Source organism: Pantherophis guttatus, chromosome 1, assembly GCF_059756535.1.
Source record: "Pantherophis guttatus breed Tessera chromosome 1, ASM5975653v1, whole genome shotgun sequence".
NCBI classification, from domain to species: Eukaryota; Metazoa; Chordata; class Lepidosauria; order Squamata; family Colubridae; genus Pantherophis; species Pantherophis guttatus.
In genome coordinates, this window is record NC_142063.1 from 212,708,083 (window position 1) to 212,728,700 (window position 20,618).

At 41.4% G+C, this 20,618-nt stretch overlaps 1 protein-coding gene across 1 annotated transcript; it reads left to right on the forward strand.

Annotated features, from left to right (window-relative positions):
- Positions 1–1,975: 1,975 nt before the first annotated feature.
- On the forward strand, positions 1,976–19,795 carry PDIA6 (protein disulfide isomerase family A member 6). The gene is made up of 13 exons (XM_034432089.2): positions 1,976–2,291; positions 7,026–7,167; positions 8,108–8,165; positions 9,491–9,617; positions 10,905–11,011; positions 12,662–12,798; positions 13,468–13,582; positions 14,485–14,625; positions 15,879–15,963; positions 16,071–16,143; positions 17,146–17,304; positions 17,905–18,001; positions 19,303–19,795. Exons 1-13 carry the CDS (start codon positions 2,258–2,260, stop codon positions 19,375–19,377), a joined length of 1,350 nt encoding a protein of 449 aa, XP_034287980.2. The 5' UTR covers positions 1,976–2,257; the 3' UTR covers positions 19,378–19,795.
- The last annotated feature ends 823 nt before the right edge of the window (positions 19,796–20,618 follow it).

Consider the following 20,618-nt stretch of genomic DNA (forward strand, 5'->3'; position numbering starts at 1 on the left):
TTTATATTGTGGGTGAGCCAGTTGTGTTGTGTTGTGTTTTGTAGGTTAAAAAGGGGCAAAGAAGTGACGTCAACTTGGCCACACCCACCTGACCAACAAGCCACACCCACCCAGTCACCTGACCACTAAGCACCTCCCACTAATTAAGCCACGCCCACAGAACCGGTTGCAAAAATTTTGGTTTGTGTGCATTTATGTGTATATATGTAAAAGAGGCATAACACTTTAGAAGGCTGAAGGAAAGATATTCCACCCAATCAAAAACTGTTCTAGCTACCTGCAGACATACAGCAATAACATCATACAAACATCCGTATTTAAAAGCATGTTTCGTAGAGACTATATGAAGAAACAACACTTTTGCAGTCTGGTTCCCATGTTTTAATAGACACAGTAAATGTTAACAATTTAACAGTTTTCCTTACTGGTGTGCTTCTTTCAATTAGACAGCATTCCCATCAGGGATACTTAAGAGACTCAGAGTCCTCTTGCACAAGAGAGCCAGTTTGGTGTAGCGATGAAGGTGCTGGCCAAGAAACCAGGAGACTGGGAGTTCTAGTCCCGGTTCAGGCATGAAAGCTGCTAGATGCCTTCAGGCTAATCATCTCTGTTAGCCCAACCCATCTCGCAGGGCTGCGGTTGTAGGGAAAATCATCTTCAGTCATTCAGTCATGTATGACCCTCAGCCATTCTATGGATTAGGACTCTCCACGTCCCTCTTTCTTGCACTGCCTCCTTCAGATTGGCCATGGTCATCCCAGTGTCATCCTTTATAGTCTCCAGCCAGCAGGTAGTACGGCAATCCCTTCTCCTTTTTCCACTGATCATTCCCAGCATGCTTGACTTTTCCAGTGAGTCAGCTCTCATGACTTCACCAAAATATGACAGCTTCCAGTAGTGGATTTCAAATTTTTTTACTACCAGTTCTGTGGGTGTGACTTGATGGGCGTGGCTTGGTGGGTGTGGCAGTGGAAGGATACTGCAAAATCCCCATTTCCTCCCGATCAGCTGGGACTTGGGAGGCAGAGAATAGATGAGGGCGGGACCAGTCAGAATTTTTACTACCGGTTCTCTGAACTTCTCAAAATTTCCACTACCGGTTTTCCAGAACTGGTCAGAACCTGCTGAAACCCACCTCTGTCCCAAAGGTGCTTTTTCAGGAGGTAACTGGACTTTCTTGTTTTTTCTTTTGAAGACGTTTCGCTTCTCATCCAAGAAGCTTCTTCAGCTCTGGGGAATGGAAGCATTTATATTCCTTGCAGACAGTTGGTCATTTGCATCCTTTGCTGTCTGCCAAACTGTTGAAAAAGAAAAAAAAACCAAGAAACTCCAGTTGCCTCTTGAAAAAGCACCTTTGGGACAACCATGACCTGGATGACCGAGAATCTCTACAGACCCTATAACAGTCTCTGTTTGGTGATCTTGGCTTCAAGTGATATTTTTGGTGAGGTGAGGTTCCAGAATTTATTTGTTTTAGGACAGAGGAAAACGAGGAAAACAGGAGACAGGAATATTAGGTCTGTTTCCCACATTGAGCTATGGGAGGCAGGATAAAAATCTAATGCTAAGCCCCATATCTATGAAGTGCCATCTTACAAGTAGATAGAGAGGGATGGGGAGCAATGCTTGAAATCAGACGATCTCCAAACTCTACACGCTGTTCAACCTTTACTTTCTGCAAGAGTGTTAAAAGACAGGCTCTCTTATTGCAACTTGGGACACATTCCACAAGGGTTAGGATGACGCCTATCAAAATTCCCCGCCAGCCCAAACTGAAAATTGTGGGAACTGGACTCTTTTAAGTTATCTGCATGGCGCCGGGCTTTAAAGCCGCGGTAGGTAGCCGTTCCATTGGTCCGCAAAGGGGGGAAAAAAAAAACTCCGAAAGGAATCCCTCTCTTCCATGTACTCTTTTCCCCTTTTCCTATCTCTATGGCCACTCAACCAAAGAGTACCAGTAAGAGAGGCCGGAAGCGGGTGGTCGAGCGGCGCCGGCTGTACACGCCTTGACCCTCACTCCCTTTTTTCCCTTTCCTTTCCCCGAGGCTACCTTAAGCCCCGCCCATCCGAACCCTTCCACGCCTCGTTCCGGGCCTGACCCGTCCGTTTCCCATTGGCTATGCAAAAGAGGGATCGCGGCGGGAACCAATGAGCGGCAGCCACGGCGGGGATCGCTGAAACATTTGCCTCCTCTCTTGGGAGAGGAGCGGTAGAATCGCGGCGACGTGAGCTGTGCCGGAGCTCCTCGGAGGGCAACATGGGCGCGTTGAGTGGAAAGCGATTTTTGCTCGGTAATTGGAGGGAAGGAGGGAGGGGGAGAGTAGGAGACGCCGCCGTGAAGGACGGATCTTGGAGCGCAGGGGAAGCGAGGACCCCGTTAATGGGGTTCAGGGCAAGAAATTCACCCCCCACCCCCGATTGGTCAGGTTTAAATGGGCTGCGTGGGATCTCCAGCCATGGGGCTCCGGATTCATTTGCTGCATCTCGTTGTAGAACAGCCGGTCCTTTAGAGGAAAAGAGCGATCGGGCTATTTACAAATACTGCATAATAATGCAGGAAGGCGATGCTAGGGGATAACTTAGGAAAGAAGTCAAATCAAGCCCTTTTTTTTCCCTTAAAGGGCTTCTGTGATTTGCACGTTTATGTGTTTCCTCTTTGCGAGGTGGGTTCTTCCCCCACCACCAGGCATGGCTAAATAATACCATTGTATGATGTGCTTCTTTTGCATAAATGTTATTAGTGTTATCCCTGTGTTGTATGCCATACGCTGAATAAATAGGAAAGCCAAGGCTCCTTCCTGCCTCTCCCCGTGCTTTCCCGTTTTGCAAGCCCCACGAGGCGTGTTTGAAGGGGCGGCTTTGGCACCCTTTTGTTCGACAGCTCTCGGGACGAGCCGCATGGGATGGGCAAAATGCTTCCGATCTGAAGCACTTTGGAATGAGCCGGGCTGACCCTGTGCCAGTTTCGACTCGGAACGGTTGTTTCGAGTTCCGCCTGGAGCTCTTCCCGTTTACAGTGTTTTGCAACCCTGCTGGGTAAGATAGATGCAGGCTGAATGGAAATTGGAAGTCTGGGTTTAGCTTGGTGCCTGCTGCGGTGGGTCTCGGGTAGTTCTGCTTTTTGTATTAGAATACAAGAAGATCCTGCTGATCCCCTTGGAATCCCCTTGGTGTGTCTCAGTGCACCAGACCTGATTAGGGTTGTGGACCTTGTTAGCACTGATAGTCTATGTAAGAACAGAAGAATGTAAAGTAGCCGCTCTGAAGCAAATCATTTCTCTAGCATAGAGAAGGCAGTCCAGGTAGTCCTCGACTTACCACCACAATTGAGTCCAAAATTTCTGTTGCTAGGTGGAACATTTGTTCAGTGAATTTTGGCCCATTTTACGACTTTTCTTGCCACAGTGGTTAAGTGAATCGCTGCAGTTATTAAATTAGTAAAACGGTTGCTAAGTGAATCTGGCTTCCCCATTGAGTTTGCTTGTCAGAAGGTTGCAAAAGGGGATCACATGACCCCAGGACACTGCAACCGTCATAAATATGAGTCAGTTGCCCAGCCTCAACGGTTGCAACAGTTGTAAGTGTGAAAAATGGTCATAAGTCACTTTTTTCAGCGCTGTCGTAACTGATCACTAAATGAACTGTTGTAAGTCAAGGACTTCCTTGACTTTTTAGGGTCAGTGGCCACATGGAAAGTTTGCAAAATGATTGCCATTAGAAATGTTTGCTTTAGAACAGGGCTGTCAAACTCATGGCCCACGGGCCAGATGCATCACGTGCTGGCAATGTCCACACCTGGTTTAGTGAAAGGGAAAAAGTCACCATACATCACATGACGTCACCGTGATGACGCGAATTTGACACCCCTGCTTTAGAATGACTATCCTAACACATGCAGTGTTCCCATTGGCCCACCTGAAGATCAGAGATATCTGCAGGATCCAGTGCTTTCATCAGAATGGCAGTGTGGGTGTCACATCAGAAGCCCAACCTCTTGTGTGGGCATGTAATGTCATCATGCATGTATAAAAGGGGCAGAACTTCAGCACAAACCTGGTTTTATTATTTGCCCCCTTACCTCCCAAGAATGCTCCTTGTAAACTCAGCTTATTATGAGCTCTTCTTAGACCGCCAAGCCAAGAGAAACAGAATTCAGGGCTACAGGCATCCACACTTTTTATTTCCCTGCTTTTACAGTCTATAGGGGGTCCAGAAACAGTTTTGTAAATTAGATTGATGCAAGAGATTTGTGCTTCACTTTCAATGTGTCAGCAGTGCATTTATTTCAATTAAAAAGCATATTAAAAAAAAACCCCTGCTGTTGCAGGGAATGTGGTGGGTGGGAATGGGATTGATCTCAGGCACCCCATTGTTTTCCTGCTCCTACTGTTCAGCATTTTCAATTGAACACAGATTCTTTCAGTGGTGAGAGGCTTTTTTTCCCCCTCATAAGGGAAAAACGTTATTGTAGTGTAGTCCCAAATACATATAAATTACTTCTAGAGATATACAGAATTGGTTCAGTTCCTGATTACAAATTTTGGGCATTTCTAATACATACTAACACAAATTTTCAGACATTAGATCAGACCTGTAAATCAAGTGATTGACAAATATATGGTAATTATATGTTAAAACAAGTGTGTGTAAGTTTCCAACAGCTTCTGGCTTAGGAAGGTGTCTTGCAGAAATAAAAGTGCTTACAATTGTATTAAATGATCTCTGTATTGGAATGCTTCAACTATGAAGCTTGCTGATGATCAGTTTTCTTAATCACATGCAGATTTCTATTCCAGGGATTATCTTTTATTTATTAAATTTATTTGTCACCCATCTGCGCATCTCACCAGAATTTGGAAGTGCTTTCACCTTACCTTAAACCAGGGGCGTCAAACTCAATTTCATTGAGGGCCGCATCAGGGTTGTGTTTGACCTCAGGGGGCCATGGAGGGCGTGGCCAGCTCGACGTCACTCGTATCAGGGGTGCCTGTGGCGGCCCAAGCGCTCTGCCAGCGAAACGGGCTCCCGAGCTCCATTTTCGGCTGCAACCCTCTGCCAGCAAAAATGGAACTCGGGAGCTCATTTTTGCTGGCAGAGGCACTGCGGGCCAGTCATTTGCTGTTTCCAGGATGGCCCCGCGGACCAGATCTAAGCACCCCATGGGCCGAATCCAACCCCCGGGCCTTGAGTTTGACATCCCTGCCTTAGACGGATACATTTTTGGGCTGACTAATTATTGCAAACTAACCTTCAAATAAATGGTTCAGCAAACTGATCAGGGCACATCTTTTCTGAATTTATATTGGGTATTAAAAGACTATGTTTCCAAAAAGAACCCAATGATGACAAGAGGTTCAACTTGTTTTCTTGATTTCATTAAAAGAACCTTTAAAGAACAGTAACATATGGCATATTATCCTAATAAAGTTCAGTTTTCATTCAGATCCCAAAGGATAATTTAAGATACCACCTTAACATAGCAGTAAAAAATATAATAAAACATGCAATTCGACAGTGTTACAAAATGTGGTGTAGTCTGTTGAAAGCAGAAGAACCACTCCCACGTGCAGTATAATTCAAAAGTGTGTGAGTCAACACATGCAGTCCTGTTTCCTTGGGAATAGTTTCATTCAGTCTAATGGAGCTTATTTTCCTGTAAATGAATTTAGGAATGAAGCCAACTTGTGCAATGAAGCCCTGATTTAAGCTGTATAAAGGATGAAGTCAGAAAGATTTAGACCTCTTGATTAAGAGAGGTCTAAGCAAATTTAGAAACTAACAAGTTTGGAAGGGTCCGTGCACTCAAGCCAGACTGACAGTGCCCACTCGCCCTGTGCCAGGAGAAGCTACTAATTTGCTTATCCAAGCACAGGAGAGCCCTGAATGCAGTCTGGTGAGACTCCAGCCTTGCTGAGAAAATGCTTAAGGGGTTTTAAAAGGGCTGGGGGCTTTCTTCTCTTGAAGGTGCAATTGCTGCCATGCATCATTTAAGAGTTGTGGCCACAAAATCAGAAAATGCCTGATTGAGCAGGAAGAACATTACTCTCTAAATTACTTTGTATATGTTCGATTTATGCTGCCTGTTAATGAGTGGGCATCTTTTCATGGCAAATGGATGAGAAAAATAGCCTTTTCCTTTTCGTTTTTTTTTTTAAATTCAGGTGACCACACGTATGTAGAGAGGAAATGGAAGCACCAGGTTAGCAGGAAAAGTGCTAGTCCTGAGATCTATTCTGATTTTAGTTTTTTATTTTTATTTTATTTTTGTCTGTTCTAACCTTCACTGTATTCCATTAGTATCCTGATCTTAATGGAAGAAGGCCATTCTGATTGTGAGTATGAGTCAGAAAGAATGATCTGTTTGGAGATTGGAGGAATTATTGTACCATGTTTCCCCGAAAATAAGACCCTGTCTTATATTTTTTTGAACCCTGAAATAAGTGCTTGGCCTTATTGCCCTGCGCTCAAAAGCCCGATTGGGCTTATTATCAGGGGATGTCTTATTTGGGGGGAAACAAGGTAATAAGAGCCTTGGTAGTACAGTGGTCTAAGGCACCCTGTTATTAAGCTGGTTACTAAGACCAGCTGCCTGCAATTACTGCAGGTTCGAATCTCGCCAAGGCTCAAGGTTGACTCAGCCTTCCATCCTTTCTAAGGTAGGTAAATTGAGGACCCAGTTGTGGGGGCAATAAGCTGACTTTGTATAAATATACAAAAGGATGAAGGCTATTGCTGAGCACATTGTAAGCCGCCCTGAGTCTCCGGAGAACGGCGGCATATAAATCAAATTATATATATATATATATATATATATATATATATATATCAGAGCTTGTTCCTACTCAAAATGGGATTACACTGTTGAAATGTTTTGCACACCGATTATTTATTATGCTGTTTGGTTTAGCGGACCAAGGTTCTTCCTACATTGCTTTACCACTAATTTAGCAGCTGTGCATGTTTTTGACCCAAAACATATAAAGCTTGTCTGTTATTAGCTGAATCTTGTTCTGTTTATATTCTAGGTACTGTAAGTTGCACACTCTTCTTGGCTGTTAACAGCTTGTATTCTTCCAGTGATGATGTTATAGAACTTACACCAACAAATTTCAACAGAGAGGTTATTCAGAGTGATAGTTTATGGCTAGTAGAATTCTACGCACCATGGTATGTATTAACTCAGCTGTCTTGAAGAAAATGGTTGTTCGTTTGTTCTGTTTGTCGCTCATGTGTACACTTTAACTGTCTTATTTCTGTAAATCGTTTCTTGCATCTCAATGCAAAATTTCTAGCTAGACTGTTCTCGTCGTATTAATACTTATGGTTAAGTGAGATGGTGTGCTTTAATATATGGGTCAGTCTTTCTCATTGCTATCCTCCAGAGATGATGGTATCGCAATTCCTGAAATTCACAGACAGCATACGGGCCCCAAACCCCTGGAGAGTTGATGAAGATAAACTTTAGCCATCCTTATTAAATGCAGATCTGTATGTGTTAGTCATGATAATAATATAAATGCTTTTCCTACATCTTTCACTTGATGAAATAAGAGTGGAAATATTTGTTGAAGGCTGGAGAAGTCATAACAGTGCTCTATACCTCCAGTTTATTTCAGAATAACTGGAAATTAGAAGTTTCTTCAGTAGTTTCAGAAGATTTATGTTATTACAAAAGTATGGTTGCCAACTTTGGTGGTGGTGTTTTTTCCTGGGAAAAAGGATCTGTAGCTTTCGCAGCTAGAAATGGAAAGAATTTCAGTTACCTACTATGAAAATGCTGTGGCTGAATTATATGTGTTGAACTTCAATGGTATAGAAATGTTAGGTTTTGTTATTTTTTTAAAAGACAAGAGACATGTTTGGCAGTCAATATATCTTTCAGTTTTGTGCAATGTTACTACACATGTGAGAAATTGTAGCAATTAACATTGGTTACAAACTGTATGGAATGCTAGAAAAATAAAAATGAATCTGAGATATCACATGGAATATAATGATTGTGTGTTCCCTTATATAGTTTTCAGTGTGAGGATTCATACAAAGGGGGTATTTGGTTCGGAATAAGTCAAATGTTTGAAGGTTATATTTTTATTTTATCTTCTGCAAGGTGTGGCCATTGCCAAAGACTGACACCCGAATGGAAGAAAGCCGCAACAGCCTTAAAAGTAAGTAGCATATCCATAAATAATCTTTTTTTATTAGATTTACATCTTACTTATCTTCCAAAAACTCAAGGGAGTGTGCTGATTCCCTCCTCCAATTTTTCCTGTAGGATAAACCTGTAGGATAAGTTGGGCTAAGAGAATGTGACTAGCCCAGAGACACTTTCTGAATGTCCATAAAGGAGAACACAGCCTGAGTTTCCTCTATCCTTATTCAATACCTTAATCATTGCACTATACTGTTAAGTTAGGATATTTTAACCCCACTTGTTGTAAAGGAGATTTTTTCCCCATAGATTTCCCCAAGAGTTTCTTTATAACAGAAACCAATCTGCCCTTCTGTCAAATTGTTTGCTTTCGGTACCAGACCTGATAATGGTGCAGATACAACATCTCTATCTTATACCGGTCTTCCATCCGAGGGCCTTTGCTTGCCTTCTTGCATCTTCTCCCAGCTTTATCAACATTTCATGGCTGAGCTGATAGGGTTTCTTTTCTGAAAGCATAAAAAGGGAAGGAAATATGTGTGGTGTGTGCATGCGTGATTGATTCAGTCTTGATTCTCATTGATGGGAACAGAGCTGGAAATCAGGTAAGATGGCAAGAGGAGCCCCATCTTGCTCCACGTGCCCCAAAATAATAAGACCTCCCCGAAAATAAGGCCAAGCGCTTATTTCGGGGTTAAAAAAAATATAAGACAGGGTCTTATTTTCAGGAAAACACGGTAGCATTATTTCAGAGAGGTATTGCTTGTTTGCAAATTGGACTAAATTTTATGGTTGTCAGATCAGTATTTTGAAACTGCTGGCAACCCTATTTACATTTTCATCAGAGATTATGCACAGTACATATTTACGTTCTTAAAAGATTTACTGGACAGAAGCCTGGTAATGTTTGTTAACAGTGAGTAGGAAGTCAGTGAGCAAGGCCTTGACTTCCTAATGAATAAGGCTTTGCTGTTGGAGAATTGCCTGAGTAATATTGTCTTGATCCACCACACATAGGATGCTTCCAAAGGCAGCACATCCCTTGCAGAGAACATAGTTAATGTAGGTGCATGACTTCCTTGAATTTAAAGGAAGGATCAAGAAACACACCATCCTGTATTTTCAAGATGAATTATTCTTCTAAATTTATGAAACTTAGAAGTCAAAGGTAATATCTAAACCAAAGCCAGGATTTCTCTATGCATGTGTGTAAAATGATACGTTCCATTGTTTTGACCTAAGTCAGTACATACGTGTGAACTCAGCAAAACATTTTTTGCCTTCTCTTTGTGGAGTTTTTTTGTCTTGTTTCTCTAACTTGAAAGCCTTCCTTTCTTTCAGGGTGTTGTGAAAATTGGGGCAGTTGATGCAGACAAACACCAATCTCTTGGTGGTCAATATGGTGTTAAAGGGTTTCCCACTATCAAGATTTTTGGTGCTAACAAGCACAAAGCAGAAGACTACCAAGGTATTTTTAAGATGATACATTCTTTTTGCTGATATGCGTCTTGAACAAAACTGATATATATATATATATATATATATAAGTTTTGTTCAAGACGCATATATATATATATATGGGCAGCAATGGGTCTGCTGGCTGCCAGAAAAAGGAAAAAAAAAAAAAAAAAAAGCCCAGAAACTAGTGAATTGTGATTTCACTGAACTAGGGCTGCATAATATCTTGGTTTATGTAGGTAGAACCTGGCTAAAGAGACATACATACATACATACATACATACATACATACATACATACATACCAGTGAAATAGAAAAGACTGCTATGATATATTGGGTCCTTTTTTGGTGACTTGAAATTCCCAATAATTTTCCACTTTTATGGCTGCCTTACATTTGGTTGAAGAGCTGAGTATTTGCTCTACAGCGGACATGAGGGACTTATGGTCTTCCAGATGCTGCTGAACTTCAATTTCCAGCATACCTCACTTCTGGCTGAACTGGGTGGAAGTTATAGTTCAGAACATCCAGAAGCATAGGTTTTCCACCCCTGTTGCAAGCATACTGGTTACTTAAAACCTGGGTTTTCAGTTCAAAGCTTGTTCTGCCCCAGCTCCGGATTTCCAAGGATATAGACACACACCAACGATCCATTAAGTAGCAAGAATAAACCAAAGTCTGGCAAAGGTTGGCAACCAGCCCAGAAAGCAAGATAAATGCTTTTCCAAAAATGCTCTGTTGATAATTACAAGTTGTTTCTAGCAAGAAACTTACTAACTCTGTGTGACTTAAATAGGCTAAGGGAGTGGCCAATTATCCTCAAGCCTTACTCTCGAGGAGACCTCCTTCTCCTGAGTAGCCACTCCTGCCTTTTGGCAGCCCTGCGTGCTCAAGCATTGAGAAGAGGCTCCTCCACTTCGCTCTCTCCACTTGAAGGAGCCTCTGGAGGTTCTGAAGGCCCTGGCTGAGTCTCTGCCTCTGGCACCACATCCTCTTCAGCCTCCTCGGCGTCCGATGCGAGCGCTGGCTGTGCCAGCTGCTGGTGCGACACCACACCAGCCTCCTCGTCAGGATCAGCCATGATCCGCGCAGGTCACTGGCAGGCCACAACAAGGCTGAAGCCTCCTGTTATTTCTCCTGATGTAGCACCAAGAAGCTGCCCAATTGGTTCCCCCCCCCCCCGCTTGTTTAAAGGGTTCAAATGGTGGATACCGCTACTGGAACGAAGATGTAAACGTTGATATATGTGGAGTCTCAATGATTGCTTAGCATTATGCTTTTTCTTTTGTGTCTCAGGAGCCAGGACCAGCGATTCCATTGTTGATAGTGCTTTAAGCGCTGTCCGGTCATTGGTAAAAGATCGTCTTAGTGGCAGAGGTGGAGGATACAGTTCCGGAAAACAGGTACCCCTTTTAGGCTTTGCCTCCTACTCATTGCAAAGCCTCGTTTTTTGCCTGTATTTTGCGAAGAATGTTACAGGACAACTTGGTAACATTGGCATTTGAATGATGGATTTAAGAAGGGCTTATTTTATGGCAGGAGTGAAAAATTTAGTAGGTCATCAGGCTTGCTCATTTAAATGAGTCACATTTTGCAAAAAACATTGGAGCTGTAGTTTCTCAGTAGAGGATAGTGACAGTTATCAGAATAAAGAAGGGGGTGGACAATGGCAGCAGATGGATTGTTGTTATTGTTAATTGCGAAGTCATGTCTGACTCATCGCAACCCCATGGACAACGTTCCTCCAGGCCTTCCTGTCTTCTACCATCTTCTGGAGTCCATTTAAGCTCACGCCAACTGCTTCAGTGACTCCATCCAGCTACCTCATTCTCTGTCGTCCCTTTCTTCTTTTGCCCTCAATCTTTCCCAGCATTAGGCTCTTGTCCAGTGAGTCCTTCCTTCTCATTAGGTGGCCAAAGTATTTGAGTTTCATCTTCAGGATCTGGCCTTCTAAAGAGCAGTCAGGGTTGATCTGCTCTAGGACTGACTGGTTTGATCGCCTTGCAGTCCAAGGGACTCACAGGAGTCTTCTCCAACACCATAGTTCAAAGGCCTCAATTCTTTGGCATTCAGCCTTTCTTATGGTCCAACTTTCACAGCCATACATTGCAACTGGGAAAACCATAGCCTTGACTATACGCACATTTGTTGGCAGGGTGATGTCTCTGCTTTTTAGTATGCTATTAGATGGATACACGAAAGTAAAGAGTTGGCAGGTTAAATGAATGGCAAGGAATTTCTTCAGACTTCTGATGTCTCCATTGTACAGATGCTTTAGAAATCATGGCTATAAGCATTAGAGAAAGAACAATAACTTCATGTATGAACTTGTGATTTAAGAGTTTGATCATAAGAAAGAGTAAAATGCAGGAAGAAGGAAAATACAATGTATGAAGATTGGAAGCCACTTTATAATCTTATATTTTTTTGGTCTTCTTTTTGTTTCTTTCATGTTGCATTGTTTATATCTTGTTAAAAATTATTTCAGAAGATTTATAAAGAAATCATGGCTATAAATAAATTAAAAGAGACTCATTGAAGAAGGCAAGACTTCTCAGCTGCATAGATCTCAGTTAGTCATATAAGTCTTCTATTGGAGGTTTTTAAGATGAGATTGGACAACCACTTGTCTGAAATGATACAGAGTCTCCTGCTTGAGGGGGGGTTGAACTGGAAGATCTCAAAGGTTCCTTCCAAGTCTGTTATTCTGTTATTTAAATTCCCCATTCTCAGGTCAACATATATATCAGCTGAAATAGAGGAAGTGAAGCTCTACTGATAAGTTCCACTAGACTAGAGTATCCAGATGTTCATTGTTGAAAAACTCAATTTGAATAATTGATGGTTGACTTTGCTTTTACATTTTCCATCCTGTACAGACAGATCTCAAGCAGAGATGGATTGTTTTTTTTTTATAAGTCAAAATATTATATAGAAGTTTCTATCCTAATCTTTTTTGACTGGAAAGCATATATCCATTTATTGTCATCAATAATTAGAATTGGAGTAAAATCTGTAGTACTAAATACCTTTTTTTAATGTTTCTTTAATAGAGCAGTTATGAAAGTGGAGGCTCGGACAAAAAGGATGTGATTGAACTGACCGATGATAACTTTGATAAGACCGTACTGGACAGTGACAGTGTCTGGCTGGTAGAATTTTATGCTCCTTGGTGTGGACATTGCAAAAAGTAAGTATTCTGGCTGTATTTAGGATTGTTACAGCATATTTACTAGGGAGGGGAAATCAGATGTTTGAGTAGTAGTTGGGTGCCAGAATATTGCTAATGCAATCTGTCAATAGGTTAGTCAGTGGAACTAACCTCAAATACAGAAATGCAGTTTATGCTTGAAACCTTTGGAGGCACATGAGCCATAGTTAAGCTACCTTGGGTTTTCTTTCCTTTTTCCCCCCGTTTGCTTTTAATATGATTCTCCTCTGTATTCATTACTTTGTTGTCACCTAAGACAAAACTGATGAAAATCTAATCTTTTGTAAAGCAGAAGTAGGACTTTCAGGCATCCTGATTCCTGGAATCTGATCATTGATAATGGTTATTGGGGCTAATGTAGTTTCAAGCTTTCCCAAGGATATCAAGTCATAAGATCCTTTTGAGGAGTATTCAGTAGTCGTCGTGGTCTGTTAGTAAAAGTTATCAACCACGTTTTGTAATTCGGTAACTAGCAACCAACCTGTAGTAATTTTGAGCTCAACTATGGCCTTTGGAACTATCATAATTTAACCACTCTGCTTCTTTTTTTTTTTTTAAAGTGGTTTTAATTGTAAGTTGCTGTTGTAATTTATTGCTGTTCTTTTTAAAAGAAAACACCCACATGTAACAAGGCATTTTCTTCTACAGTTTGGAGCCAGAGTGGGCATCAGCTGCAGCTGAAGTGAAGGAGCAAACAAAGGGAAAAGTTAAACTAGGTGCTGTAGACGCTACTGTGCACCAGATGTTAGCCAGTCGCTATGGGGTGAGTAGATAGTGCAAGTGGTAATGCTTTTATTTTATTACTTGCTGTCTCCTAAATGACACAGAGGGGAGAATAGTCCTTTTTAAGATGGCAACATCATATTGCATGGAATATTTTAAGCATTTATTTATTGGAACATTATTGAATAAATGCAAGTATGAAAGCATCATTTGTATAAACCATAATAGGAACTTTTTAATTAAAACATTGGCATAGATAGATGATAGATAGATGCTCACGGTGCTGCGGCCACAGGGCAAGGCGGGGGAGTGGTGGAGCTGCCCCATGCGCCCCGTACCAGCTTACCACAGGCCCCAAAAGCCAAACCACGCCCTGACACCTGCCTCGCGGCAGCAGCACCAACAACCATGTGCAGCAGGAGCCCACGTGGCCTCCAGCCCACTTTTGCTTGCTTGTGGCCGCAATGGAGCAGGAGGCCATGCGGAGTGCTACTGCCACAGCCGGGAGGCAAGGTTGACCTGGCTGCAGGGCCCCCGAGATAAGCCAGCGCAGGGCACGTGGGGCAGCTCCACCACTCCTGCCTCGCGGCGGTGGCAGTAGCACTCCGCGTGGCCTCTTGCTATGCTATGAGCAAGCAGAAGTAGGCCTCTCGTACAGGGGGGGGAAATAAGACACCCCACCCCCCAAAATAAACCCTAGTGTTTAACTTGGGCCCCAAAAGAAAATAAGACCTGGTCTTATTTTTGGGGAAACACAGGATGAGCGGATGGATTTAATGATTTCTGTGATAGTTTTACATACTGGCTATTTAGAGAACTTGAGTTGTGTCGACATTCAGTGAAGCTAAGAGCGAATTTATTTTGATTTTTAGTTCACCAAATACCAAGGTGGATTACCTTTTGTGCTCCCTGTGATTTGAATTCTTTGATTCTATGTTCCAGGTCCGTGGATTTCCGACAATAAAAATTTTCCAAAAAGGAGAAGAACCTGTTGACTATGATGGTGGAAGGACAAAATCAGATATCGTTGCTCGGGCTCTGGACTTGTTTTCAGAGAATGCACCAGCACCTGAACTCCTAGAGGTATCCTTATTTTGATCAAGCAGTTACTTCCTAGGGAAATTGCAACAAAATGTTGCAGTATGGGGTACTTCTGTCCCATGAGCAACCTGCGGTCTTTCAAAATATTCCATATTCCATTTTAGACCCCTTCTCAGTTACTTTATAGTCACAGAACTCTTAGTATTTTCTCTTCTGCAAACCTGTGCGTGGCGATTACCCCCCCCCCCCCCCCATCTCATTAGTCCTATTTTGGCTACGTAGCCGTCATAATTCGATAACCAAGTTTGCTATTATAATGCTTTTTATTGATAAAATTAAGTGAACGCTATATATACTTCAAATCATTTTCTTTGAAAATGAGTATTCAAGCTAAACTTGGTTTCTTACTGAATTTCTCCCAAAATATCTTAAAATTACCTTACTGCCTTTATTAAATTCATGTGGTTGGAAATTTCAAGCCCTTTGTTGAAATGTCTGCCCTTATTTCATATGAGCTGCATTGATATAGCAACATTTGCTTGCAAAGAGCTTTGTGAGGGAGTCTCTCTTTGAAGATCATGAGCAAACTGGCATGATGTATAGGCCGTACTTTTAGTAATGTTTCTTGTGGGCTTTGTGAATTAAGAAGACTAGTGGCATCCTTGTGGCCTTAGCTGTGTAGATCAAAATTGTTTTAAAGTCTTAATGATGTCGGAATACAGATAGTCCTCCACTTACAACAGTTCATTTAGTGAACATTCAAAGTTACAACGGCACTGAAAAATGTGACTTATGACCATTTTCAGGGTTATGACTTCTGCAGCGTCCCCATGGTCACATGATCAAAATTCAGCTGCTTGGCAACTGGCTCATTCTTAAGATGGTTGCAGTGTCCCGGGGTGTGTGTGTGTGTGTGTGAAGTGATCACCTTTTGCGACCTTCTGACAAAGACAATGGGGAGAAGCCAGATTCGCTCAACAACCGGGTTACTAACTTATCAACTACAGTGATTCACTTAATAACTGTGGCAAGAAAGGTCATAAAATGGGGCAAAACTCACTTAACAAATGTCACACTTCACAACAGAAATTTTGGGCACAATTGTGGTCTTAAGTCAAGGACTACCTGTATCTAGAGTCTAGAGTCCAATTCCTATCAGGGCAAATAAATCAACCATGTTAAAAAAAAAGATTGAGCACGAGAAGACCTTGTAGGAGAACTAACTTTGTAGTTGCAATTTAGTTATTACTCTTTTAATTGCCTGGAGACTGAATTGGTAAATCTGTCTCTCCTAGATTATTAACGAAGATGTCCTAAAGCAAACCTGTGATGCTCACCAACTTTGTATCATTTCTGTTTTGCCCCACATACTTGACACAGGTAAGAACAAAAGAGTATTTTCCCTTATCTTTGGCTTTTACACTGGCCTCAAATGTAATCTTTCTTTCTCTCTTTCTTTCTTTGTTTTAATTATTTCTGTTAAACAGGAGCTGCAGGTAGAAATGCCTACCTAGAAGTCATGTTGAAAATGGCAGACAAATACAAAAGGAAGATGTGGGGGTAAGTTACAGATGATAGGCACAGATGCTTTGGTTTGAGGCAGGGAGGAATACCAAACTGTGCTCCTTATTGAAATGAAAATAGTATGTCAAGTTCCGGTGTATAAAGAAAACGCCACACACACACAAGTGATTGTTTGAATCCTTTACCAGCACAAACTAACATCCATAAAACAATACAGGAAGATTTTGTTGGAGCTACTGCTCTGTGCTCCCCACCACCTTACCCAGGTGCCTTTCATCCAATCCCACCCCACTCATTAACCATGTTGCACTTAGTCACAATGACTATGCGTTTTCCCCGTGCGCTCCCAACCAGCTGGCCACACCCCAGGCATTGCAATCATTACATCCCAATCCACACCTCTGTTTGAATCCAGGCTTCCCAGCCAACAGCATCTACCCAGTTAGCAACTCTCAGCCATCGCCACAGTTGTCTAAAAGCGCTCAGGGCAGCTAAACATATTTGCTGCCTGTCCAGTGTACTCAGGCATTGTAAATGTCCTGAGAAGGCCACCGTAGTCCTGATGATGTCATCAGGCGGCAGCTGCAGCCTAAACGCGCTGTCTATGCCAGCCGGGTCTCTCACGAGCAGCGTGCCTCTCAGCTGATGAACGGCAGTCAGAAACATCCCCCAGAGCAGCTGATGAAGATACTGGTCGAAGACGTCTCCCAGAGCGGCTGGTAGCGAGGAGGTGAGCCGGGGAGCCATGGTGTTGTGCCACCGGAACCACCGCGCCCGCTGGAATGACAGCCCTGACGCGCAGCCGCAAGTCGGAGCTGACATAGTAACTCAGTGACAGTATAGACTAGGCTAGATTGCGTACGAACAAGGTAGGGGAGGCTTAAGGAAATGAGCTGGTTTTGATCTGCCGTCTTCATCCCTTTTGCTCTGCAACTTGCAACAGAAAGTTGGGTGATGCAAGGGAGATCTGGAACTGTAGAGAAAAATTATCTTCTTTGGTTTGCTTTGAGATAAAACACCCATTTCTTCTTATCCAAGGTGGCTGTGGACAGAAGCCGGAGCACAGTTTGATCTCGAAAGCTCTTTGGGCATTGGTGGCTTTGGCTATCCAGCCATGGCAGCCGTGAATGCTCGAAAGATGAAATTTGCCCTGCTGAAAGGCTCCTTCAGCGATCAAGGAATTAATGAATTCCTAAGGTAAGGCTTCTCGGTCGGTACCTCAAATCATATGAATGTTGTGGTGCTTGATGAGTTTCAATTTAAAATAGTCAGAGGGGGAAAATAATTGATTTTTATTTTATTTACAAAATTGATTCTGTAAAGCATGTTTGTTGGCTTCCTTTTTGAACACAAAAAGCTACCTTACTCGGGGCATTCCTGAATTCCATATTTTTTTCTTCTTATTGCTCCCCCTTTTAAAAGAAATGACTGAAATCTCATCAAATTTTAACTGGGGGGAGGTGGGCCAATTACCAGTCTCGCTCAGTGCCATTCATTATGTAATTCATCACATCAGGCTTAATTATTTTATATCCCACCTTTATTATTTTTATAAACAAGATGATTGTGCCTACTACTTCTTCCTTCTGTTTTTCACAACAACAAACCCTGTGAGGTAGATTGGCTGAGAGGGAGTGATTGGTCCACGGTCACCCACTCAGCCTTCTTTCGTGTCTAAGATGGCACTAGAACTCATGGTCCCCCAGTTTCTAATCTGGTGCCTTAATCAAACTGGTTCTCAAATGTGAATCACTAGAGGGGTATATGTTATGTTCTAAATGTTTTTTCCATTTCTAGGGAACTTTCTGTTGGACGAGGGTCCACAGCACCAGTTGGTGGAGGGGCTTTTGCCAAAATTAACACAGTGGAGCCCTGGGATGGCAAAGATGGCGAGGTAAAAGACTTCATTTTCATCTCTGTATTTCATACAGAACTTATTTGGACATTTTAGGATTCATGCATTTAAATTGTTTCACTATCAGGTCAATCTCTCAATGTTTAGTTAGCCTGATAAATATATACCCTAAAGCTTGTACTCAAATATTTGTTTAGTTAAAACTTTGCTGCTTCTTTGTATTTCTCCTCTTTTCTGTCACCCGTCTTATCTATGAGAAGCCACCTTAGTTCTACACTTGGCTCTGTATCTTTGTTCTCTTTTGGATTTTGCTGAAAGCTTTGACATTTGTTTATCTTATCTATTTCTGGCATCATTTTATTTTCTGTATCCTGTTTGAGCTATTCTGATACGCTTCCTGCGCAGACTATTTTCTTCCTTTTTTTCTTTCCTGTCCTGATGGCAGGTTGCTCACCAAATGTTCAACTAGTCTAGTATTGTTGCATTAAGGGGTATAAAGAGGAACTTGATAATAATGCCACTCCTACTTTTCTTGTTTATCCAGCTGTTCAGGTTACATTCAAGCTTGCATAGATTTTCAACTTTTATTGTTTGCTTAGAGTCTACTGTTGACTTCTACTTTTTTATAGACGATTTTTGCTCCATAGCTTACTGAAGCCACACAAAATGTCACACCTGGGCTTGTTTCAATCCTGGTTTGCTTAATGAAAAAGAAACCGCCCATCATGTAGAGAGATAAAATAATAATACCTTGTTTGGCTGATTTTGAATTAAATTTGGTCTATTGTTTGGATGATTTTACTGTACATCTCTGTAGGCATTTAGCAGCTTGGGTGTAGGATACAGAACAAGAAATAAGACCCCAAAGAGCTGTAAATAAACATGTAGCCCAATTCCCTTATCATGTTAAGCCAATTTAACATATTTGACTTAGCACACAGTGCAAACCCACTTATTTTGATCTTAACCATCAGACACTAATCATAGTTTTAATTTTTCTGTTGATTTTAAAGAGTTAAAATAACAGCGATTAGACTGAATGGTGGTGTGGGTGCTGAAACTCCACTTTAATTGCATCACTTATCTGAATGGTACAAAACCTTATCTTCAGATTGTGTGTGTAGTTTATACTTTTAAGGGAAGATCAGAAAAGTAAATTGCTGGTTGTACACAAACTAAAAAGCACATTTAGGTCTCTTTAGAAAAAGTTATTTAATAGTAGCATCGTTTGCTATTGAGCAATATTTTCTCAGCGTCTTAGGGGGTTTGAAACTTGTTCTAAGAACTATGTGGTGATACATGATAAATGGCTGATCAATTGACACTCTATTGTTTCATAGCTCCCAGCCGAAGATGATATTGATCTCAGTGATGTAGATCTTGATGACTGGGATACTCAGAAGGATGAATTGTGAGAGCCTGAAGATAACTTGATTTCTTGAGAGACATTGGGCAGTGGTTGTATTGGATAGAAGAACGTTTTGCATCACATGGATCTACCAGTGGCCTTTTTTGCCAAGAGAGAAACTGTTGGAAACATGGTCATCAGTGAACTGAGCATCTCTTAAGAAAAAATATCTCACAAATTCTATGAATTTTTTTTATTGAGTGAAATTGTATCCGGTGTAGCAGATATTTTGAGAACAACACTGATCTTTCATTGAAATGCTCTTGGGTTTTTGTTTTGATTTTTTTTTTTAAATCTAGCTGGCATGTGGTCAATTGTAACTTGAGACTTTTGTTGTACTTAGTTTTAAAATGTGATCTTTTTTCTCCTCCCCCACAGTATAGCTTTCATTTCAATGAAAGAATAAAACAATATTTTTGACTCTGTGTCAGTGTTGTACAGTGTACAGAGAGATCTCCCTTTGACTATACCAGTGCAGTATTTGGAGCCATTTTTGCAATGAATATTATGATGTGTTTGTGTTCATATTAAGCCAGTCATTTTTAAAATGCTGCTGTTTTGAAGAAGCTATAGTGAAATGTTTCACATAATAGTAAGCTTTGGATATGAACCTGATCCTTGTATTCTGTCTAAATACTTTCAACTGTTATTTTTCTTTGGGGAGCCTGTAGGATTGAGAGAACTGCCCTATTTACTGGCAACGTGTGACAGTTTTATCTTGATGCATATCTCATCGATTGTATGGGAACCTTTAAGAACTAGTGTTCCTTCATGGTAACGCAAGAAAAATAGTAAGCTGTTGTCTCTGACAAATAATGTTCTCAGATTATATTAGTATAATATTAAATTATAAAGTATAATACTCCTATAACAGAAGACATGATTTCTTTGGAAGAATGTAAGAAAAACCCCAGTGTCAGTATTAAATTCTCCTGTCCCAAGAATGTTAGGCAATATTTCTCTTTTTAAAAAGGCTCACTTTACTCTAAGGTCTCCAGGATTCCAGCATCAGAGCCATTGATTGGACTTTTTTTTTTTTTTTGCAAACTACTCTTTGAGGAGCATTGAAAGAGGTTTCGTCTATACTGTAACACTGTGAATCAATGGTGGTGAGAGGAAATGCTGCCATTTATTCTAACCAAGTTGGATACTTAAAAGGCCATGCTACTTTCAGCAAACCGACAAAATGAGATTTCAAGTTTTGTATTATGTCTGCAGTGAGTCAGTCTTCAGTGGAAGGGAAAGCTG